This window comes from Zonotrichia leucophrys, chromosome 23, assembly GCF_028769735.1.
Source record: "Zonotrichia leucophrys gambelii isolate GWCS_2022_RI chromosome 23, RI_Zleu_2.0, whole genome shotgun sequence".
In the NCBI taxonomy this organism is placed as follows: domain Eukaryota; kingdom Metazoa; phylum Chordata; class Aves; order Passeriformes; family Passerellidae; genus Zonotrichia; species Zonotrichia leucophrys.
The window spans coordinates 2,652,647-2,673,735 of NC_088192.1; the positions used below are offsets into that span (position 1 = coordinate 2,652,647).

The 21,089-nt window shown below is 46.7% G+C and overlaps 1 protein-coding gene across 2 annotated transcripts in view; it reads right to left on the reverse strand.

Moving 5' to 3' along the window:
* Window positions 1–21,089, reverse strand: part of CSMD2 (CUB and Sushi multiple domains 2) — a 347,705-nt gene that overhangs the window by 195,142 nt on the left and 131,474 nt on the right. For both annotated transcript variants that reach the window (XM_064731593.1, XM_064731594.1), the window contains one exon: window positions 6,431–6,543. In XM_064731593.1, coding sequence (XP_064587663.1) covers window positions 6,431–6,543 — 113 coding nt within the window. The remainder of the gene's footprint in view (window positions 1–6,430; window positions 6,544–21,089) is intronic.

Consider the following 21,089-nt stretch of genomic DNA (forward strand, 5'->3'; position numbering starts at 1 on the left):
AAATCCCAACCAACATTCCCTCCCAGGCAATTCCAAGTTTCCAAGGCCAAAGTTGGATTTTGGTTTGAATTTTCCAAGGATGTGAGCTGGGACCCTGCAGCCTCTAAGTCTCTGCTCTGTGGTTGTGCTTTGGGGTACGAGCTTTACAAAATAATCCCCATTTTGGTATTCTCCACATCCAGCCCCCAGGGAATGTTCCCAACTCTCCACACAAACAAAAGCTCAAAGCTCAAACAAAAAATCATCGGATGATTTGTGCCCCACAAAGGGAATTTAGAGGCCGAGCAAAGCTTCCCAAGCTTTGGTGGCGCCCACCAGAGCTGATGGTGGCACGAGAAATCCTGGGGAACTTTTCCATCAGGACACAGCAACCCGCAGGGATTTCCCCAGTGCTGAACATCCCAAATCCAGGAGAAGGTGCCAGGGGGTGCAATCAGAAGAATTTTAAGGTCTCTTCCAACCCAAACCACTCCAGGATTCTCTGGCATGGAGGAATTCATAATTTGGATACAGCCAGGCTTGGAAATTGTTCAGGGACACATTTCTAACCAAGGTTCTCCCAGAACCATCCCTGCCAGATCCCATCCAACAAAAATCCCCCTCCAACCCCGTTCCTGATGGAAAACCTGGCTCCCAAACCCCTCAGCAATGGGAACAAGCCACTCAACACTGAGCAGCAATCCCAAAATTCAGAGCCTGAGCTGCATCCCCAGGAAACATCTCCTCCCCTAATTGCACCGTGTCCCTTTCCAGGAGAACTGATAAAGATAAACTGGTGAAGATAAATTGATAAAGAGGGATCACTGCATCCTCTCCTCCTCATCCTTCATTTCGGAGCCCTAATGATGGAAGTCAGACTTTACAAATGACTCCATTTAGATCAGAACCAGGCACGGCAAAGCACCACTTGTTTTGCGCTTTTTAAAAAAAATTTAAACAAATAAGAACAATTCTCCCACTCCCTGCCCTCAAAAATCCTGTATTTGAAAATCTACTTTGTTTGTAAATTGGAATGTGGAGCAGTACTACAAAGGACTGTGTCAGGATAATTGGATGAACAGAAACTCCTGTTTTCTGGAGGCTTTTGCTGCTCACACACATCCAGCAGATCTAATGGAATACTCAGCATCCTGTCAGATTTGAGAGATGACATTACAAAGCTCTGCCAGCATGGCAGACAGGCCGGGCTGTTCCTTTCAAACCACTTCATGTTGCTCTAAATGAGGATTTAAGCAGACATTTATTTATTTTTAATTTGGAAAACAGTGTTTCAGCAACAGCAACAGGAAAAAATCTATTCCGTGGAGCTCTGCTCTCCTTGTTGGGGGAATTGCTGTTAAATCCAGATCCTGCCTGGGTCTCTCCCTTCTGCTGGGATGGTTCAGCAGCAGGATGCTCACAGGGAGGTGAACAGAAACCCCCTCAAATGCAACACTTTGGAAAAATCCCTCTTCTGGCAGCCTGAGCAATGGATTTTGGGAACGAGACCCTGCACAAGCACTGGGATTATCCAGAATTGCCCAGGAGACTCCACAGGTCACATGGAAGGAGGCAAAAATCCTTTTGGAACCCAAGGGTGTGATCCAGGGTGAGATCCAGGATGGGAAATGGAAGCTCCAAGATGAGGAGGGGAAAGATCCAAGATGAAAAGGAGAAGATGCAAAATGAGGAATGGAAGATCAGGATGAAGAGTGAAAGATCCAAGATGAAAGGAGGAAGATTGAAAATGACGGGAAGATCAAAAATTACTCCAAGATGAGGAGTGGGAGAGAAGGATGAAGAGGGGAAGATCCAGGATAAAGAGTACAAGATCCAAGATGAGAAATGAAAAATCCAAGATAAGGAGTGGGAGATCCAGGAAATGGAAGCTCCAAGATGAGGAGGAGAAAGATCCAAGATAAAAAGGAGAAGATCCAAAATGAGGAACGGAAGATCAGGATGAAGAGTGAAAGATCCAAGATGAAAGGAGGAAAACTGAAAATGACGGGAAGATCAAAAATGAGGAGGGCAAGATCTAAGACGAGGAATGGGAGATCCAAGAAGAAGAGTGGGAGATAAGGATGAAGAGGGGAAGATCCAGGATAAAGAATAGAAGATACAAGATGAGAAACGGAAGATCAGGATGAGGAATGAAAGATCAGGATGAAGAGTGGAAGATCCAAGATGAAAGGAGGAAGATCCAAGATGAGGAATGAAAGATCAGGATAAAGAGTGGAAGATCCAAGATGAAAGGAGGAAGATCCAAGATGAGGAATGGAAGATCAGGATAAAGAGTGGAAGATCCAAGATGAAAGGAGGAAGATCCAAGACATGCAGTGGGACATCCAAGAAGTGAAATAGAAGATCCAAGGTGAGGAATGGAAGATCCAAGATGAAAAACGGAAGAAATTTAAAATCAGGGGAAGATCAAAAATGAGGAGGGGAAGATCCAAGATGAGGAGTGGGAGAGAAGGATGAAGAGGGGAAGATCCAGGATAAAGAGTACAAGATCCAAGATGAGAAATGAAAAATCCAAGATAAGGAGTGGGAGATCCAGGATAAAGAGTAGAAGATCCAAGATGAGAAATGGAAGATCCAAGATGAGCAGTGGGAGATCCAGGACAAAGAGAGGGAGAGATCTGCCCAAACTGAACCAAAACTGATCCATCCACGGGTAGAACCACAGATCTCCCCACGGACAGATCTGCAGACCAAAGCCATGGATGGGGCTGGGAGCACCCTGGGACATTGGGAGGTCGCTGCCCATGGAAAGGGTGGAACTGGATGGGATTTAAACCCATTCCAAACCATTCCAAGACTCCATTACTCCCTCACCAGGCCATTTAGGTGTCTCTGGTGAGCAGCAGGGAGCTCTGTCCTGGGCAGGGCTGGAGCTGATCCCATTTATCTTCCTCCTGCGGGCCGGGGAGATCGATAAAAGCTGCAATTACGTGTTGGTACCAATCAGCTCCAGAGCAATTAGGGAGCCAAGTTCTGCCATAAAACATGTGCAGAGAGGGGCAGCAGCAGCAGCAGCCAGGGCAGCATTCCCATCTCTCCAATTCCAGCCTTTTGCAGCTTTCCCAAAACTCCCTGATTTTATAAAATCCCATCCAGCCCCTCTGATGGGGGGGACACCTGAGGTGCTGCCACCTCACCGGATTAAAAACTCCTAGGTTATTTTCTTCCACCTTTTTGAGGAGACAGGATGGGGAGGAAAATAAAAAATAATTTTTAAAAATAATTCTCTGCACACATTTCTCCCAGTCCCTTTGACTTCCTTACATGGGGAATGGGGAAAAAACATTTGCAAAAATCAAGATTCACCTTAATGAAAGGGAAAAGGGAAATATTTAACTCTCCCAGGAAGGGAACAAAATGAATTTGCTGTGTTCAACAACAACAACAAAAAAAAACCCCTCTCTCCACAGCCTGATTGCATCTAACCTTGCTTTTACATTCCTAAAGTGATTTCCAAATGAGGGCACGGATTAGGGAGAGCAGAGAGGGAACAGACAGAGAAGGTGTTCTGCAAAACTCGGGATCAATTTAAACAAGCTGGAAGGGAAATTGTTTTCTTATAGATTATCAGCAAAGCCAGACCCCGTCCCAGAGGACCCAGGGGGTTCATAAATGATGTACAGACACGTCTTTGGAAAACAGACAGCAAATTAGAGCCACCCTAAAGCCTCCCCTTGCTTCTCCTGGCCGATCCTGATTCAGCTCTCCTGATGAAAAATGCATTTCAGCTGCTGTGCCTGCTGTGGAATTACACGGCCTGTTTTGTAGGGATTTATCGCCACTGAAATATTTATGGCCAGGCCAGGTTGTGGAAAGGGTTACAGGGAGGTTTTTAAAGTCTCAGCATCTCCTGTCCTGCAGATCCCACTGCCTGCAGACACCTTCCCTTCATCCCTGGGAGTCTTCACTGCTTGGCTGCTTGGTTTGCTGGGATTTTAAGCATCCAAAGGCAGAAAGAAGCTGCCAAACTCCACAAAAACCAGCAGGGAAAATGAGGGCAGGTTCCTCTGGCAGCCGGGCTGAGGTCCTGCCTGGATTCCGGCTCAGAATGGGGAGTTCAGTTCATTTTCCAAGACTCCATCCCCAGTTCATCCCCTAAACCCCCTGACTTTTCTCCGAGCAGGGGAATGAGGACATTCACCCTGACTTTGCTGTGCAGGGAAAGCCTCACTCAGACAGGTGCTTTGGAGGAAGCTGCAATCCTGACAGCCAGGGAAAAGCCATCCACAGGGAAGCTGCTTTTTCCAGACGTTTGTGCTGCACAGCAACAACAAAAGGGTTTTTTTTTTCCTTGTTTAAAATCCTTTTTTCCTTGTTTTTTCTTGCAGCTTAAAGTGATTTACAGGTTCAAGGAAAGCAGGGAAGTTAAATAACGATGTGGTTCATTTGTTGAGGCCATGACAGCCCTGCTAAGAACAGCCTGGGAACACCCCAACGAGGCAGCTCTGTGCATTTATCCAAGGAAAATCCTCTCCCTTTCCCTTGGACTCCTCTCCAGAGCTTTTTCCCAGCAAAAGCCTCTTGAGAGCAAACCTGCAGAGCTCCCTGAGGGGACTCAAACCATTCCTGCTCCTTCCACGCTTCATTCCCCCTCTCATGGATCCTGCACCCACAACCTCCTCCAAAAACACCACAGGAGTGGTGGGAACACCTCCAAGGAATCCACCCCTTCCATTCTGGTCCCACCAGGAGCAGCATCTTCACTGCCAAAGGATCTCCTGTCCCTCAACAGAAGTGGGAACACCTCCAAGGAATCCACCCCTTCCATTCTGGTCCCACCAGGATCAGCATCTTCACTGCCAAAGGATCTCCTGTCCCTCAACAGAAGTGGGAACACCTCCAAGGAATCCACCCCTTCCATTCTGGTCCCACCAGGAGCAGCATCTTCACTGCCAAAGGATCTCCTGTCCCTCAACAGAAGTGGGAACACCTCCAAGGAATCCACCCCTTCCATTCTGGTCCCACCAGGAGCAGAATCTTCACTGCCAAAGGATCTCCTGTCCCTCAACAGCACCTGAGCATCCCCATCCTGAAATCTTCGTCCCAATCCTGAATTCTGCCCTGTGAGGGTGAGGAGGGTCCAAGATGGATTTCCCAGAGAAGCTCCTGAATCCCTGGGAGTGTCCAAGGCCAAGAGGGGACCTGGAGCACCCTGGGACAGTGGAGGTGTCACTGGATGGGTTCTAAGGTCCCTCCCAACCCAAACCAGACTGGGTTTTTCTATGAAAACCACACTTTGGGGGATTCCAGCTGGAAAATAACAGCAGCAGGGCCAAGCAGGGAGGCAGCTGGGGTTACTCTAAAATGGGGGCTGAGGGTTGCTGTTGACTTGTCTGTGGTGTTGGAGCTGGTGGGTGCCCCTTATCTCAAGGGGCAATTCAGGTTGTTTAGGGGGTAGGAAGAAGTTTAGCCTAAAATCAGCTTTGGGAGCTGGAGATGAAGGTTTGAGTCCTTTCTGCCTGAAATGGTGGGGTAACTCTAAGAAGGGTTTATGTTGTCACCTTATCACAAAGGTTTCACACCTGCTCAGTGTTCCTCACGGGCAGCTCCTCACAGCTCTGGCTCTTTCTTCTTCTCAAAGCAGCCAACTGACCCCAGTTCCCTTCTCAAGCACCCACCCACTCTTTTATAGCATCTTCTCCTCATTGGCTACAGCTGTGCCCTGTTAAAGGCAGGCCTGCTCCTAATCTTTGCTAATTAGGCCCAGCTGCAACTCATTAGGGGCAAGATCACTTTCTACACCATCTTTATTTTCTTATATTCTTATAGCTTTAGTCTTCAATCTTTGGTTTAAAAGACCCATGTTCTTTCTACACCATCTTTATTTTCTTATATTCTGTCCCCTTACAGCTTTAGTCTTCAATCTTTAGCTTACAAGACCCATGTTCTTTCTACACCATCTTTATTTTCTTATATTCTGTCCCCTTACAGCTTTAGTCTTCAATCTTTAGCTTACAAGACCAATGTTTTTATAAACCATTAGAGTTAATTAGAGTTGGAGTCGTTTTCTAGGGTGGCCACAAGGGGAAATAAAACCAGAATGGTTGTGAAATGGGTGAATGAGGAAATCAAACTGGAATGATTGTGGAATAGGTGAATGAGGAATGAGGAAATCAAATCAGAGTGATTGTGGAATAGGTGAACGAGGAAATAAAACTAGAATGATTTGTGGAATAGGTGAACAAGGAAATCAAACTGGAAAGATTGTGGAATAGGTGAATGAGGAAATCAGACTAGAATGATTTGTGGAATTGAGGAATGAGGAAATCAAACTGGAAAGATTGTGGAATAGGTGAATGAGGAAATCAGACTAGAATGATTTGTGGAATTGAGGAATGAGGAAATCAAACTGGAAAGATTGTGGACCAGGTGAAAGAGGCTGGCTGGGGCGGGTGAGGCCAGGCCAGGGCGTTTGTTTCTCCCTCCTTACCTTGGTACTGGGCACTGAAGCCCTTCTGCCTGTGGTTGCCATCGGAGGTGAAGTGCAGCCTCAGCCAGTTTTTGCTGCTGATCACAGGGGCGGGCAAATTCATCCCAGTGAACCTGCAAGAGAGCGAAGCAGCACAGCCACGTCAGGACCACGTCAGGACACCCCAAACTCCCTGTGGAGAGCTTTAATGTGGAGAGCTTTATTAATAGTTGGTTAGCTGAGAAAGGCCATGCTGACATATTGCCACTGGTCAAGCTGAGAAATCAGCAGTCAGCAAGCTGAAAGGAGATGTCAGCAGCTTGCAATCAGTGGCCTTGCTGCAACATGGAGAAAGGGAGTAGAGATTAGTCCTGAATATCTCCTAAGAATATGTAGAAAGTATCAAAAGTAGGACCATAGGAATGTAAAAGTAGGTGTAACTGCTGATATGTAACTAACCAATCCTGAGCTCAACTTTTGCAATATGCATGAAGTTAATTACGAACTGTATTTAACCCGCTGTGCTGATCAATAAAATTGGGCCTGTGATGATCAACTGGATGTCCTGGTCTCCTTCCGTCGACAACTCCCCTCTCCAGCCCATCCTCCTCCCCCAGGGGTTTGGGGGCTCCTCTGTGGGTACCACAGAGCCAAGGAGAGCACGGTCCCCACTCCAGGGCTGCCTCCAGCCCCACATTCCTGCTGGGGTTCCCAGCTGAGAGCTCCATGTTTGTCATTACAGAGGTTCCCAGTCCTTCTTCCTAAGGCACAGAACATTTCCAAGCTCATCTCTTCACATTTGCTTAACCCCACTCCAAAATCTATTTAATTTAACTCAGGAAGGGAAAGGATGGCAAGAACCTCTTTAGTTTTTATTTTATTTATGACCAATCCCAACCTGAGGAAGATTCCAGCCAGGATCAGAGGTGGGCAACTCCAGAACCCAGCAGCAGCCCTTCATATCTGTTCATAATTTTATTTCCTTTTAAAATATGATGTTGTTGGCTTCATTTTTAACTCCAGCTCACAATTCCTGGCTGAGTTCTGTCCCAAACCAAGATTTAGCTGGAACAACACTTCAGACTCAGACTGAGGTCCACAATGGTGACATTCACCATGGTGGAGACACCAATGCTCTCTCTGTTCCTGCTAATGAAAGTTAATCACTTTAATCCCCAATTATCACTTATTTTAAAATTAGTGCAATTTCAACACCCATTATTGGCATTCCAACACCTTTTATTGGCATCCAACACCTTTTATTGCCATTTCAACACCCCATTTTTACCATTCCAGCATTCTTTTTTGACATCCCAACACCCCCTGCTTTTTTTAACGAAGGCAAAAGGATCCTGGGAATCTGTTCCATCCGGAGGATATTCCAGATTTGATTATTAAACATTTTTTAGCGGCAGATCTGACAGCCCATGGAGCACCTGAAGAGTCCTTCAGCCACCCAGCCCATCCAGAGGTGACCTCAGGCTGGAATTGGCAGCGTTAATTAATGGCATCCCTGTGCTCCCAGCCCCTTAATGAGCTGGCAGGGTGATTAGTGCATAACTAAAGCATCTCTGCCACCTACAGTACAATCCAAACCCTGGATCATCCCGTGCCTGGATCCTGCAGCGCTCTGGGATGATTTAAAACATTGGATTTAAGGTTGTTCCCAATCATTTCTCCATGGATTGTCTCCATCTCTGTTCCCAGCCCCTTCAGGAGGATGAGGTGGAGCAGAAATGGATCCACTTTTTGCCATCTTTGGGGAGCTCCAAGGCAGCTGAACCCATTGAACTGGAAACTTTCTCAAAGAACCGAGTTCAAACAAACAGATTTGGGGCTGAGATCAAACATGGGATGCCCCAAACCCAGATTTGGGGCTGAGATCAAACACGAGACGCCCCAAACCCATCCTGAGAAGTTCTCCTGGCTGGTTTTTATGACAACACCCTTAAATTCAATGTTTTCACCCCCCAAAGGCCATTTCATTGCTCATTCTGCAGCAGCAAACCCCTCAGCAATAATCTTTAGCTATGCAGAGCCAAATTTCCCTTTCACAGCTGTATTTCAACTGCCTGAGATAAAAACCAGACAAGAATGAAGCAAAGCTGCCTGAATGAGGCTCAACTTCTCCTGTCCCACATCCCTGGATTTGGTTTTGATCAGCACATCCTTGAAGGATGAATTCATCCCAAACCTGAGATGTTTTTCCCTTGTGTGCCACCAAAGCCTCCACATTAAACAAAATTCCTTAATTCAAAACAAGGAGGGGTTAATGCCATCAAAACTCCTCTTTTTGAGAAAAAAGCACTGAAGTGAGGCCTTCTCAATTCTTTTTTATTTCTTTCCTTGCTCTCTCACTTCCCACTGAATCCAGGCATGAAATATTTATCCCTTTCCCTCCCCTGGCACAATTAGTATGGCTGTACATGGCTGGCACTGATTACTCTGCATTCACGTCCCATTATCTATTTACAATCCCAATTCCTGCTTTAATTTGTTTCCACGCAGAGAGGAAGAAAAGGAAGGGGGGAAAAAAAATCAATAAAGTGTCACAAAGTGAGGCAGAAGCACTGGAGGAGCAGGAGGAGATGTTTGCACACAGATTTGGAGCACCCTGAAATTTGATTATCAGCAATTTGGCCATTAGTTCCTCTTAAATGGACCCAAACACGATGAGAATTCCTGGTGTGGATGCTGCAAAACCAGCGCAGGAGTCAAAGGCACCACTAAAGGCAGGAATTCCATCTGAAATCCTGCTATTTCAGGTGGAATATGTGGAGATGATGGATTTAAATATGATTTTGAAGGAGCCCTGGTTTCCTTGTGCTGCCCAGAATCAGGGTGCAGTCAAACACCAGCTCCAAATAAAAGCAAAACACATCACTGGGGATATTTTTTTTTTTTTTCTTCCCCTTGAACTGCTTTTGGTGATTTAATTTAACCTCTCTATTCATTTAATCTCTGTTTTGACACTCCCTTGGATCTCTGCTGATAATCCCTAAGATCAGCCACTCTGGGTCCTGGCTCCTCCTGGAGCCTCCACCACAAATTTTGGGTGAATCTCCCTGAAATTTCATCTTCCTGGAGCTCAGATCCACCTTTTCCTTCCATGGCTGTGCTTAACCCAACAGTGAGACCCACTGGAGTGGTTGGGAGGAGGACGAGGAGGAGGAGGAAGAGGAGGAGGAGGAGGAGGAGAAGGGGAGATCCCACCAGTTTTTCCATGGATGGAGGAGCCAAGGGGAGATCCCAGCAGCTTTTCCAGGGATGGAGGAGTCAAAGGGAGATCCCAAAAGTTTTCCCATGGATGGAGAAGCCACGGGGAGATCCCAGCAGCTTTTCCAAGGATGGAGAAGCCAAAAGGAGATGCCAACAGTTTTTCTATGGATGGAGGAGCCAAAGGGAGATCCCAGGAGCATCTCCAGGGATGGAGAAGCCAAAAGGAGGTGCCAACAGTTTTTCCATGGATGGAGGAGCCAAAGGGAGATCCCAGGAGCTTTTCTATGGATGGAGGAGCCAAGGGGAGATCCCAGCAGCTTTTCCAAGGATGGAGGCACCAAGGGGAGATCCCAGGAGCATCTCCAGGGATGGAGAAACCAAGGGGAGATCCCAGAAGCTTTTCCATGGATCGAGAAGCCAAGAGGAGATCCCAGCAGAATCTCCATGGATGGAGGAGCCAAGGCTATCAGCCAACACGAAATCCAAGGAGAACACACCTGGATCATCCCTGGAATGTCCCAGGAGAGGCTGGAGCAGCTGGGATAATGAAAGGTGTCCCTGCCCATGGATGGGGTGGCCCTGGATGGGATTTAAGGCCCTTCCCAACCCAAACCATTCTGGAATTCCACCATCCCCAATTGGATTCAGCGCTGTGGATGCTCAGTTTGACCAGAATTGTTGAGGGCACAGGACAGAGCCCGGCCCAAATTTCACTCTGAGCTCCATCCCCTGCCCACTCTGAGCCTCCTTTTCCCTCCCAGCCTTTATTCCACTGATTTCCTGCCAATTCTGACTCATTTCCCTCTCACTACAACTCAGGGACACCTCTCAGCAGCTCTTCATCTCCCTGTGTATTATTATTCACTTCACCTGTATTTTTAACTTTTCATCCAAACCTCTCCTGAAATTATCAGGAGAGCTGTACCATTAATTCTGAACATCTTATTTGAGCTTGTCTGCTCTCTTAAACAAAATATACTTAAGCACCTCTAGACCTCATTTCTGGGTCGCAGGAGACTTCTCCTCGCTGTGGACTTTTACAAGGAAAATGAATCATTAGATCAGTTATTGTTCCTCCCCTGCTGCCCCTTCACTGCGCCCCAGAGCCTGCAGGCGCCTCAGGAAGGGCAGGGACAGACCCCAAACCACCCCCACACCTTGGGGAGAGCAGCTTGGCTCCTGGGCTTGTAAAATTGTGTAAAAAAACCCCTACAAATGAGACAAAGAACTTGTGGGAGCAGTCATGGATGTCCCTTGGAAGGATGTGCCCCCTCCAGGCCTCTCTTCCTTCCCTGCAATGTTTTAAGGCTAAAATTCCATTTCCCACTGGGAGTTTGGGAGTTTTTAAGACCCATCGTAACCCCAAGACAGATTTAAACAAGATTTTTTCCTTGCAGGAGGAGCAGCGCACTCCTGGTTCCCCAAAAATAATGGGAATTACAAGGCCTGAACAACCTTTCCATGAGGAAATTTCTCCTGCTTAAGTATATTTTGTTTAAGAGAGAGACAAGCTCAACGAGGATGCTCATTAATTAATTAATTAATGGCACAATAAGAGGTCAGGCCTTGGAGCTGCCCAGTTTTGGAGCTCCCATCCCTGGAGGTGTCCAGGGCAGGCCTGGATGTGGCTGGGGACAAAATCTGGTGACAAACTGGGGCTGGGTGACCTTGGAGAGCTTTTCCAACCTCAATTATCCCAGAAGGGAAATCAGGTTCTTCCTCCTCCCCTGCCAGTGCTGCAGCCACAGGGAGACCTTTGTGCTCCTGGCAATTAAAATAATCAAATAATGAATCCCACCCTGGCCGCTAATTACCCCAATTTAAAGAAGCCAAGTGACAGAAGCAAAGCACTTCCCACACACTCCCAGCCTGAAACCAGAGCTTGTTCCAGTCACACCACAGCGAGGTGACAAACACGATTAGATTTATTCCACTCAGAGCCAGCCACCCCTAATTCAGCACAACAGAATGCAACTGAGGCTCTCTAATGCTCAGCATTGCAAATCTGCTACAGCTTTATTAGAATTTCCTCTGAAGCTTGGATATCAGAGCCGCAGAGATTGTTTTCCCCGGGCAGGCAGGGGGAGATGCGCTGATAAGGAGCAGGGCTGTGTTTATCAGCAGATAAATAACAACCAGCCCTCCGCGCAGGGCAGCCTCACTCCCGGCTTTGTCACCTTAACAATGCACTTAAATTCCATTAAACCCCGAGTTTTACTGCCAAACTGAGCCTGGGGAGGCAGGGAGGGCGTTGGGAAGGATGAAAGTTTGACAAGAAAGAACTCACAGATGTGTGTGTGCTTGGCAGAAAGATTTCCGAATGTAGAATTTGAAGAAGGAATAGAAATGAAAGCAAATTTTGATATAGAAGAAAAGAATTGCTGAGCCAGTCTTACTGGATAGCGAAGAATAATCAAGGGTGTGTTAGTTAGAAGGGGGTTTTATGGATAAACCCACCCCAAACAAGATGATGTTTTTACCAAGCAGAAAGAGAGCACAAACAAACAAGTCAGCAAATGTGGCAAGTAGAAAAAAGATCTCAGAATTTTCCACTGCAAAAAAACTGAAAAACAACTTCTAGATTAAACTGTAAAGCACTGACTTTTAGTGATTGGAGAACAGGAACATGAATATGGTAATTACAGTAGTTATGATAGACTACAGATAAAAGTTAAGGTATAGATTGGTTCTGCTGTATTAAGATGCTCAGCAAAGAAAAGTAAATAATGCATTGTGACCAAAAGAAAAGTCTATAATGCACTGTAACCTAAACCAAAGGGTCCCCAGGCCTGCCTGCAGCTGGAGCTGGCAGCTGCGGGCACAGCTCTGCCACCCACCACCCTGGACTGCTGTAACCTCTTGGATATGAGAGGAATGGTGGATTTGTGTTTCCAAACAAGCTGTGGGTCTGCTGGGAGATAAAACCAGCACTGGGAGAGAAAATAAACCATGGGAAGGATTCCGCTGATTGATGAATGGAAAAAGGTGAAAGACATTGGCAAAAAATGGCAAAAGACATTGAAAGGTGAAAGAAACAATGGGGAAGAAAAAACCCTAAATTCTGGAAGAATTAGAAATGAAAAGGGAGGGTTGTACATTAGAGGGGAATCTTTGGGATCAGGTGTTCTGGGAAGTCTGAACCTCTCAAGTACCTCAGAAATGGGAAGAATTGAGAAGTGAAAAGGGAGGGTGTACATTAGGGGGAATTTTGGAGTCGTGTTCTCAGTCCTAGAAATTGAGAGACCCAGGGAAATGGCATGGAGGAATGGATAAAAAGGAGGCTGTGTCCTCCAAAAATTGGAGACACCCCAGGGAAATGCCCCATGGCCTCTGCCTTGATTGGAATAAAGTTCCAGGGCTCCTCTGTCTCCTTTTTGGACACAAACCCGTGGTGTTTGTGGATGAATTCTCCTATCACATACAGCAAACTGCATTTTGAAGGGAGACCCGGAGCCCCACATCCCCCATTGCGGCTCTCACAGGAGGGGGGAGGATGCTTCAGCCCAATAAAATCTGCAGAGGGAGCCCAAGAAGCTGCAAAGGAGATTCTGGAGCTGCATCCTGGCGCTTTTCCAGCTCACCGGGCACAGAAGTTGCTGCCCCCGGGGACCGGAGCACAATCAGGTCACTCAGCTGAGCTCCAGACACGCGGCAGGGGCTGAGCTGATCCCGGCTGCCCCCAGGATGTCACTTTAATAATGGAACAGCCTCGCTGGAAGTGACAAACCCGCTGCAAGTGACCCTGCCTGGTGGCAGCTCTGTCGGATCAAGGCCTTTCCTGACCCAGAGATGGGTTGGAAAAAACTTTTATTCCGTTTTCGGTCTCATTTAAAAAGTAAGGCAATGCAAGTGTTACAATTCACACTATCACAATCAATAACCAACTATTTCCTAGTCACAATATATACTGTATTTCTATATATATATAGTGTGTGTGTGTATATATATATATATATATACACACACTATATATATATAGTATATATATAAAATATATATAATATGTACTATAAATATATATATTTATAGTATATATTATATTACTATAATATATACTATAAATATTTCTTAACTATCAACTATCAATATATTATATATATTACAATTCACACTATCAGAATCAATAACCAACTATTTCCTAGTCACAATATATACTGTATTTCTATATATATAGTGTGTGTATATATATATATACACTATATATATATAGTATATATATGAAATATATATAATATGTACTATAAATACATATATTTATAGTATATATTATATTACTATAATATATACTATAAATATTTCTTAACTATCAACTATCAATATATTATATATATTACAATTCACACTATCAGAATCAATAACCAACTATTTCCTAGTCACAGTATATACTATAAATATTCCTATACATATAGTATATAATATATATAATATATGCCATAAATATATATTATAGTATATATATTATACAATATATTATATAGTATATACTACATTATATATTATATATTATATGTATTATAGTATGTATTATACTATATATTTATAGTATATATTATATTACTAAAATATATTCTATAAATATCTCTCTATATATAATATATAAAATATATAATATATAATAGATAATAGTTAATAGATAATAGATAATATTAATATTTATAGTATATATTATTTTACTGTAATATATACTAGAAATATTTCTTAACTATCAACTTTTACCACACTATACTACAAATAACTTAAAACCAACCATCCAAAATTACCCTTCATAAATCCTAACACAATAAATCTTTTATAACTCCATTTCTCCAACATATCTAGTCTTTTTTACAAGACCATCCTTTAAGACTTGTTTCTAATTCAATTTCTCTCTCAACAACATCTATCCTGTTGCACAACATTTCTAGACTCAACGTTTACACACAAATACACACTGTGTCAACCTTCTGTCAGCTTTTAAGAATTTTTTACAAATCCACTCTCCACATTAGCTCCACCAGGTGTGGGTTCAGCCCTGTCCTGTCCCTCTGCTCCCATCAGGCATTAATGTGCTGTTATTTTTTGGGGTTTTTGGGGTTTTTCTTGCTGTTATTTTTTCTTTTTCCCCCCCAGGTCCTGCATTTACCTGGAGAGCAGTGAAAAGAGGATTAGAGGTGAGCATTGAGGAGCTCCTCAAAATTTACTCATTCTACCAAGTGCAGCAGCACTCCCAGTTTGTCTCTGACTCCTCTCAACTCCAGGGGCACAAAGGCCTCTCCCATCCCAGCTCCTTCCTCTTCTGCCTCAATCCTGCCCCTACAAAAATCCAGTTTTTCCCCAAAATCCCAGCATGGTTTTGTTGGAAGGAGCTCAAGGATTATCCACCATGGCAAGGGGCACCTTCCACCAGAGCAGGGTGCTCAAAGCTCCTTCCCTCCCCTCAGAAGGGCAGCTTGGTGCTGATTTACACTAAAAAAAAATAAAAGACAGCAACAGAAGAGATTATCTGGGATCACTGAGAGGAATTTTTATGAGGGAGCAAAGCCTGGGTAATGATGATGTTGAAGGAGCAGCCTTTTGCTCCAAATGGTCCCCCTGGTAATTCCTGCAGTGTCTCCACGAGTTTAATACACAGGATTATTGCAGGGAAGTCTCTCAGAAGGAAGCAGATCCTTAACTTGCTTTGACATTGTCATTTTACACTGCATTATTCCACAGGAGACCTGCAAAGCAATAAATCCTTCCTCTGCCAGGATGTGGGAGCCCTGTGAGAGGTGCCAGCAACAAATTGTTCAGCTAAATTCTCATTTCTGCCCCGAATTCCACCTTGTCCTCAATGACTCTTCAAGAATATAAAAAAATTTAAAAAAGGAGTCACCTGTTTAAAGCCTACAGGAAGCTCTGAGATTTCATTCCCTGATAAATTCATGCTGCAGCTTTAATTTAACAGCAGCAGGGACAAGAAAGGTGCTTTTCAGTAACTTCCACTCCATGAAACTATCAGAGAAATAAAACTTTGTTTTTTCCCCTTTTACTCCTTTCCAAACTCATCCTTTCCAACCCAGCTTTGGCTCTTCCTGCCAAGAAAGAAATTGTGAAAAGGTGTTTGCAACATCCTATTTATTTAGGGAGCTACTGAATAACTCCAGCAGGAGAGCATAAAACAGCCCTGGCCTCATCATTTTGGGTGAATTCTTCAGAAAAAAATCCATTTTCAATGTGTTTGCTATTGAGAGAATTGCTGGAATTCACCACAAGTGAATAAATTGTTGTTTCTGAGGATCAAGTGGCGCCTTCTCAGCAGCAAAGTGAGTCCAGCAAATCCTTTGGAGATTCCCTGGCTGAGAGCTCTCAGAAAAGGGGAAAAAAATTAATTTTAAATTCCACCTGCCCCTGTGCTCCCACCTTCAGCCAGCCAGGAATTCCCAGGTGGGTTTATAAAAGATCCCAGGGGGGTTTATCAAGATCCCAAGGGGGCTTATCAAGTTCTCAGGTGGATTTATAAAGTTCCCAGTGCTCTTTTGTTTCCTCCTTAGACAAAAGATGCCTGATGCACTCAGGCCACTACAAAATGCTCATTAAAATCTCCTCACTGTGCACAATTCCTATTTCACACCCCAGACAGGGCACAGCCTGCCAAATCCCAAAAAAAAACTTCCACCTGCCACTGGTAAAACATGGGAAGGAGGCAGAGAATCAGCCAAGGTCACACAGATGGATTGGAGCAAACTGTGGAGTCCAGAAAAACCCATAAATCTGAGAGGTTTCCAGAAAAACCCATAAATCTGAGGGGTGATTTCACCTCCAGAAAGCTCCACAAATCCTGGGGAAGCACCTGAAACTCTGTGCTCCACCCAAAGCTGGGAGCAGGGGGTGGAATTTGTTAATTCAGGCAGTTTCACGCTGTCTGCTCGGTTTCAACGGCTTCAGCTGGTGGAGTTGGACACAGGAGGAGCAGAGATTTCACTGGCACCAATCCCAGGGCAGCCTCTGCCAGGAACAGCTGCTCTCTGTCTGGGAGGACCAGAGCCATTCTTCTTCCCAAAGTCTTCCAGAAGCAGCAAGAAAGGACTCAGAGGTGAGTGCCAGGAGATGGGGACAAACCCAGCGTGGTCAGGAACACCAGGAGAGGGCCTTGGGGAGGAGCATCCTGAGGTGGGATGGTCACAGGGAGAGTGGGACCAATCCAGCATGACCAGGAACACCAGGAGAAGACTTTGGGGAGGAGCATCCTGGGGCTGATGGATTCTAAGGAGAATGGGACAAATCCAGCATGGTCAGGAACAGCAGGAAAGGTCCCTGGGGAGGAGCATCCTGGGGTTGGGGTGGTCACAGGGAGAATGGGACAAATCCAGCACAGCCAGAGACACCAGGAACACCAGGAGAGGGCTTTGGGGAGCATCCTGGGCTGGGATGGTCACAGGGAGAGTGGGACAAACCCAGCATGGCCAGGGACACCAGGAAAGGGTTTTGAGGAGGAGCATCCTGGGGTTGGGGTCTCCCACAGAATGGGACGAATCCAGCACAGCCAGGAACACCAGGAACACCAGAAGGTCCCTGGGGAGGAGCATCCTGTGCTGGGATGGTCGCAGGGAGAATGTCGCTCTGTCTGTGCCTCTCTGCTGGACACACAGACACAGGCCACCAACAGAACCTTCTGGAAACTGCCTGAGCACATCCAATCGCTGGTGACAGGCAGGACAACTTGGGGCAAGGCAAGGGCTGAAATCTCCACCAGCTGCTGCCACACGCCCATTCCTCATTCCTCCCTTATTCCCACTGCTCATCTGCTGCTTCTTCCAGGGCACTCCTGGGCCACAGCACAGGCTGCCCCATCCCTGGGGGTGTCCCAGGCCAGCCTGGAAAGGATTTGGAGCAACCTGGGATAGTGGAAGATGTCCCTGCCCGTGACAGGGTGGGCAATGAAAAGAATTTTAAGTTCCCTCCCAACCCAAACCATTGCAGGATTCTCTGATTCTGTGAAGGGCTGAGAGCTTTGCAGGAACTGTGTCAAGGCTGCCTTATGTCTGAATTAATTACATCATCCTTAATGAGAATTGAACATTATTAACTCTGAACAGCCCTGAGTGCCCCAGAGCTCTTCAGGGGAATCCCAGAGGGAAACCAGTGCTCCCAGGGATGTGGGGGGAAAGGGCTGGATGGAACGCCTGACACGGTGCTGGGATGCTGCTGTGGCTCCAGAAGAGCAGCAGGATCTCCTCCAGGGCAGGAAAATGTGGGATCAGCTGAGAATTCCAAACTCCTGCAGTGCCTGCAGCACCTTCTCCTGGCTGGGAGCTGCCTGTGGCACCTCAGGGACATGAGCCAGCAGCTGCTGGCCACCAGCTCCTCTGAGTGCTGAACAGCCCTCACAGCTCATGGAAATGTTCCTTTTCAGCCAACAGGTCAGATTTCCCTGGATCACAGCAAAATTTCCCTGGATCTCAGCTCCCACAGAGACCCTACAACGTCCAGCAGCAATGGGGGAAGCACAGGAAGGGTTTAATTTATTCCAGGAGGGTTTAATTTATCCAGGAATCACTCCCAGACATCACCCAGGAGCTCTCCCAGTGCCTGCATTCCCCAGAACACAGCCCAGCCTCTCCAGGCAGAGATTTCCCCACATCCCAAACCCCTCACTGTCCATTTCCAGCCCTCCCTCATGGCACTCATTCCCCCAGATACCAAATCAGACAAAACCAGCCAGGATTTGCAGGTTTGGTTTCATTCCAAGGGTAATTTCTGTGCTTTTTCCAAAATCTGCATCTCCAAGGATTTTATCTGCACTCCTGAAAGCAGCTGATGATCACAGAAAATGTTCATTTTACAGGAGATGCTGCTCTGCCCTTGGAATTCCTTGGTACAAATCCACCCTGATCCAAACCTGGTCTTTCTCCTCCAGTCAGTTTTTCTTTAGTTCAAACAAAAATGGTTATTTTATGGAGCCCTGGACAACTGCAGGTGAAAGTACTGCAGAGAGGGCAGCTATAAAAAAAATGTTGATAATATTTGAAGGACAATCAACACAAAAAAATAGGAAAAAAATCCCCAATTGTTCCAGTTGTCCATCAAACTGTGAGCAGCATCCTGTACCTGTGGGTACAGATCACCCTTCATTATGACAACTCCATCAAAGAGCACTCGAGTCATTTCATATTTGCTGTGTCACAGTTACATTATCAACAAGTACGAGCAGAAATGGATTTTTACAGCCAGGAGATTAAATTACACACCCTCCCCTGGCTGCGTCTCTCATGAAAATGCCCGTTACAAACAGCAGGTGAGTTAGAACACAAATCACACAAATCAAGGCGGTGCTTGGTCTGTTCTGTTGCCAAATATTATCCAAACATCAACCCCAAACCTCAGCAGAGGGAGGTCACCTCCCTATCAGGGCAAAGCAGGCAGAAATTCCCCCTGAACACAGCTGCTCTCAGGAAATATTCCCAGGATCAGCCCTCCTGAACCTTTGTTATCTCACCTGCCCACATCTCATCTGGGGACTCAGCACTCCCACATTTCCATGCAGGGTTTCAAGTCACTCCCAAATCAGCTCCTTATCAGTCCCTGCCCTCGCTCACAGGTGGCTCTGCTGTCCTCTATGTCCCTCCCTGCTCTGGGGGTGCCACCAGAGCCATCTCCACCTAAGGAGAGCTCAGGATAAAGCAAAGGGAAGATGGTGACAAGGCCCAAGTGATGGGAGGTCACTTCAGCTCATCAGGAGTTCTACATGCCCAGCCCAGACAGGGAACAGGGACAGCCACGAGCCATCTGTGACCTGGCCTTGGTGACACCACTGGAGAATGTGGCAAAATGATTTCCTTGTGAATGAAACAGAGAGAGAGCTCTGGAACAGCTTCACCTGGGGGTAGACACATAAACCCATGTGGGGGATGAATCCCACAGTCCCAGAATGGGGCAGGGTTATGGGACCACAGGGCCCAGCCGAAGGGCTGGGAGGTCACAGCCACCACCTGCTGATGGCACAGGGAGGGATCCTTCACTTCAGCTCATCAGGAGTTCTGCATCCTCAGCCCAGAGAGGGAACAGGGACAGCCACGAGCCATCTGTGCCCTGGCAAGGTGATGGCCTTGGTGACACCACTGGAGAATGTGGCAAAATGATTTCCTTGTGAATGAAACAGAGAGAGAGCTCTGGGACAGCTTCACCTGGGGGTCAGACACATAAATTCATTTGGGGGGATGAATCCCAGAGTGGGGCAGGGTTATGGGGCCACAGAGGCTCAGCTGGTGCCACATCCCAGGGCCCAGCAATGTGTGCAGAGGGCTCTGTAATGTCCCCAGGGAGGGACAATCCACAGCCAACCCTCCCTGGGCTCTGTTCAGTGCCCTCAGTGCAGTTCTGCCTCCTGGGCAGGGGAATTGCTGGGCTCAGGCCCTGCCCGTGGCTCTGGGGCCATGGCTGGGCCTGGAGCAGAGCCTGGGCCTGCTCTGCCCTCTGCACACAGGGACAGACAGGGGACACAGGGACAGACAGACAGGGACAGACAGGGATGGACAGGGACGGACAGGAGGACACAGGGACGGACAGGGATGGACAGGGACAGACAGGAAAAGCCAGGGACAGACAGGGATGGACAAGGACACGCAGGGATACCCAGAGGCACAGAGAGACCCAAGAGGGTTACCCAGGGACAGAGAGGGACACATGGGGACACTCAGGGACTCCCAAGGACAGACAGGGACACCCAGGGACTGACAGGGACACACAGGGACACTCAGGGACACAACAGGACACCCAGGCCTGAGGGCCCCTCTCAGCATCTCCTCAGCCCCAGCCCCCTCAGCCTTTTCTGCTCCAGGCCCTCCCTGAGCTCCACAGCTCTCCAGGAGCTCCTGGCCCTGCTGTCCCAAGGATCCCAGAGCTGGACAAGCTCTCCAGATGTGCCTCTAGGGCTGACAATTTTATGTTTTTAACTCTCACTGAAGACAACAACCTAGAGCCCAGCTGATCCCACTTGCCCCACATGAAGCCACTCCTGCCTTCACTCCTTCCTCAGAGGACAAAATGCCCAGAAATGCTCTTGGCTTCCTTCTCCCAGAGGCCCTGGGGTGGACAATAACAATAAAAATACGCCTGCAGAGCTTTCAGCCTCAAAGCCTGATTTTCCAGGCGCTCTCCTGCAGCTCCTCTGTAATGGCATTTTTTATGGCCAGGCCGAAGGAACCTAATCTTGCAATTATTCCATTTAATGCCATGTAATGGCTGGGCAGCTTCCTGGGAGATGGGAAAGGAGAAGTGTGGTATAATTGCATTAAAGTGGGAAACAGGAGTAACTACTCACAGTAAAAAGGATGAGGAATAAAAGGCAACATGGTGTGAATTGTAGAGAAAGGAACGGGTTTATGACATGCAGCTGAAGGTCTGGCAGCTTTTGAGAGGCACCATTCCCCTCCTGTCCCTTTCACTCCCCACCAGGACAATAAAGGAGGAAAAGGAGAGCGCTGGGAGCATAAAATCCACA